Below are 984 nucleotides of genomic sequence, written 5' to 3'. Positions count from 1 at the left end.
GGCCTGGCAGCCCTGTGCTCTCCACGGGACAAGCCGAGGGGACCCAGGCTGCAGCCCCCCATGGCCTGGCAGCCCTGTGCTCTCCACGGGACAAGCCGAGGGGACCCAGGCTGCAGCCCCCCATGGCGAAGGACACCAGCAGGCCGTTTCCAGGGGGCCCTGATCCCCGCTAAGGTGGCTGGTCTCTGTCCTTCAGCACAGGGGCTGGGGTGACACACGGCCACCGAGGCCGGCCCAGACCCTCCTGAAATCACTCCAAGGCCTCTGGGGTCCTCAGCTCCCCTCAGGCCCCTGCAGGGCACTGGCCGGCTTCAGCAAAGCTTCAGGGAGCTGACCGGCCGGACAGGAGGAGGAGGAGAGGCTGCAGGGACAAGGCCGTACCCTCTTGCCTGATGCTCCCTCTGCCCGAAAAAACTCCGCTTTTTCTTGTCAGCAACACCCAGTCTCCTTGCTCAGAGTCAGAGGCTCATTTGGCTGCAGCCTCGCCCCGTACCCACCCCCGCCCCCAGCGAGGCCTGACTCGTAGCCACACCCAGCCGCACACGTGTCTGAAACACACACAAGCCCTGCCAAGCAGGCCACACCTGGAGAAAGGCCGGTGACTCAGAAGACAGAGCCTGGCGCAGACAGGCCCCCAGGCTGCATGGAGAGCATGGGGCTGGCAGCGCCCCAGGACCTGGCAGGGGCCAGAGGAGAAGGGGGTGTCCCCCATCCGCCAGCCCCTAGTGCTGTCACCTCGGGTCACCCCTGAAGAGAGAGGCAGAGCCAGCATCCTGGGAGACAGCCAGGCCGAGATGCAGAGCAAGGGGGCAGGTGAGGACACGCGGCTGCCCTTGATGGGGTCCCCAAGGCCAGCCTGAAGGCATGCTTCCTGCCAGAGTTCCCCACCCCACTGCCGCCCTGCCCTCTGTGGCCACGAGGGCCCCTGCCTCACCTGCCTGCCCCCGCCCCCGAGACAAGCCATCTGGGCCCAGCCACGTGCCA

The 984-nt window shown here is 67.3% G+C and overlaps 1 protein-coding gene across 1 annotated transcript in view; it reads right to left on the bottom strand.

The window, feature by feature from the left end:
- TRAM2 (translocation associated membrane protein 2) overlaps nt 1-984 on the bottom strand; it is a 46,139-nt gene that overhangs the window by 4,915 nt on the left and 40,240 nt on the right. Inside the window, exon 12 of the mRNA XM_010863224.1 lies at nt 736-773. Within this exon, the coding sequence (XP_010861526.1) occupies nt 736-773 (38 nt within the window). The remainder of the gene's footprint in view (nt 1-735; nt 774-984) is intronic.

The sequence above is a fragment of the Bison bison genome, unplaced genomic scaffold (genome assembly GCF_000754665.1).
Source record: "Bison bison bison isolate TAMUID 2011002044 unplaced genomic scaffold, Bison_UMD1.0 scf7180017864487, whole genome shotgun sequence".
Taxonomy (NCBI): domain Eukaryota; kingdom Metazoa; phylum Chordata; class Mammalia; order Artiodactyla; family Bovidae; genus Bison; species Bison bison.
The sequence above is the reverse complement of the archived record's forward strand: the minus strand, read 5'-3'. Positions and strand labels throughout refer to the sequence as shown.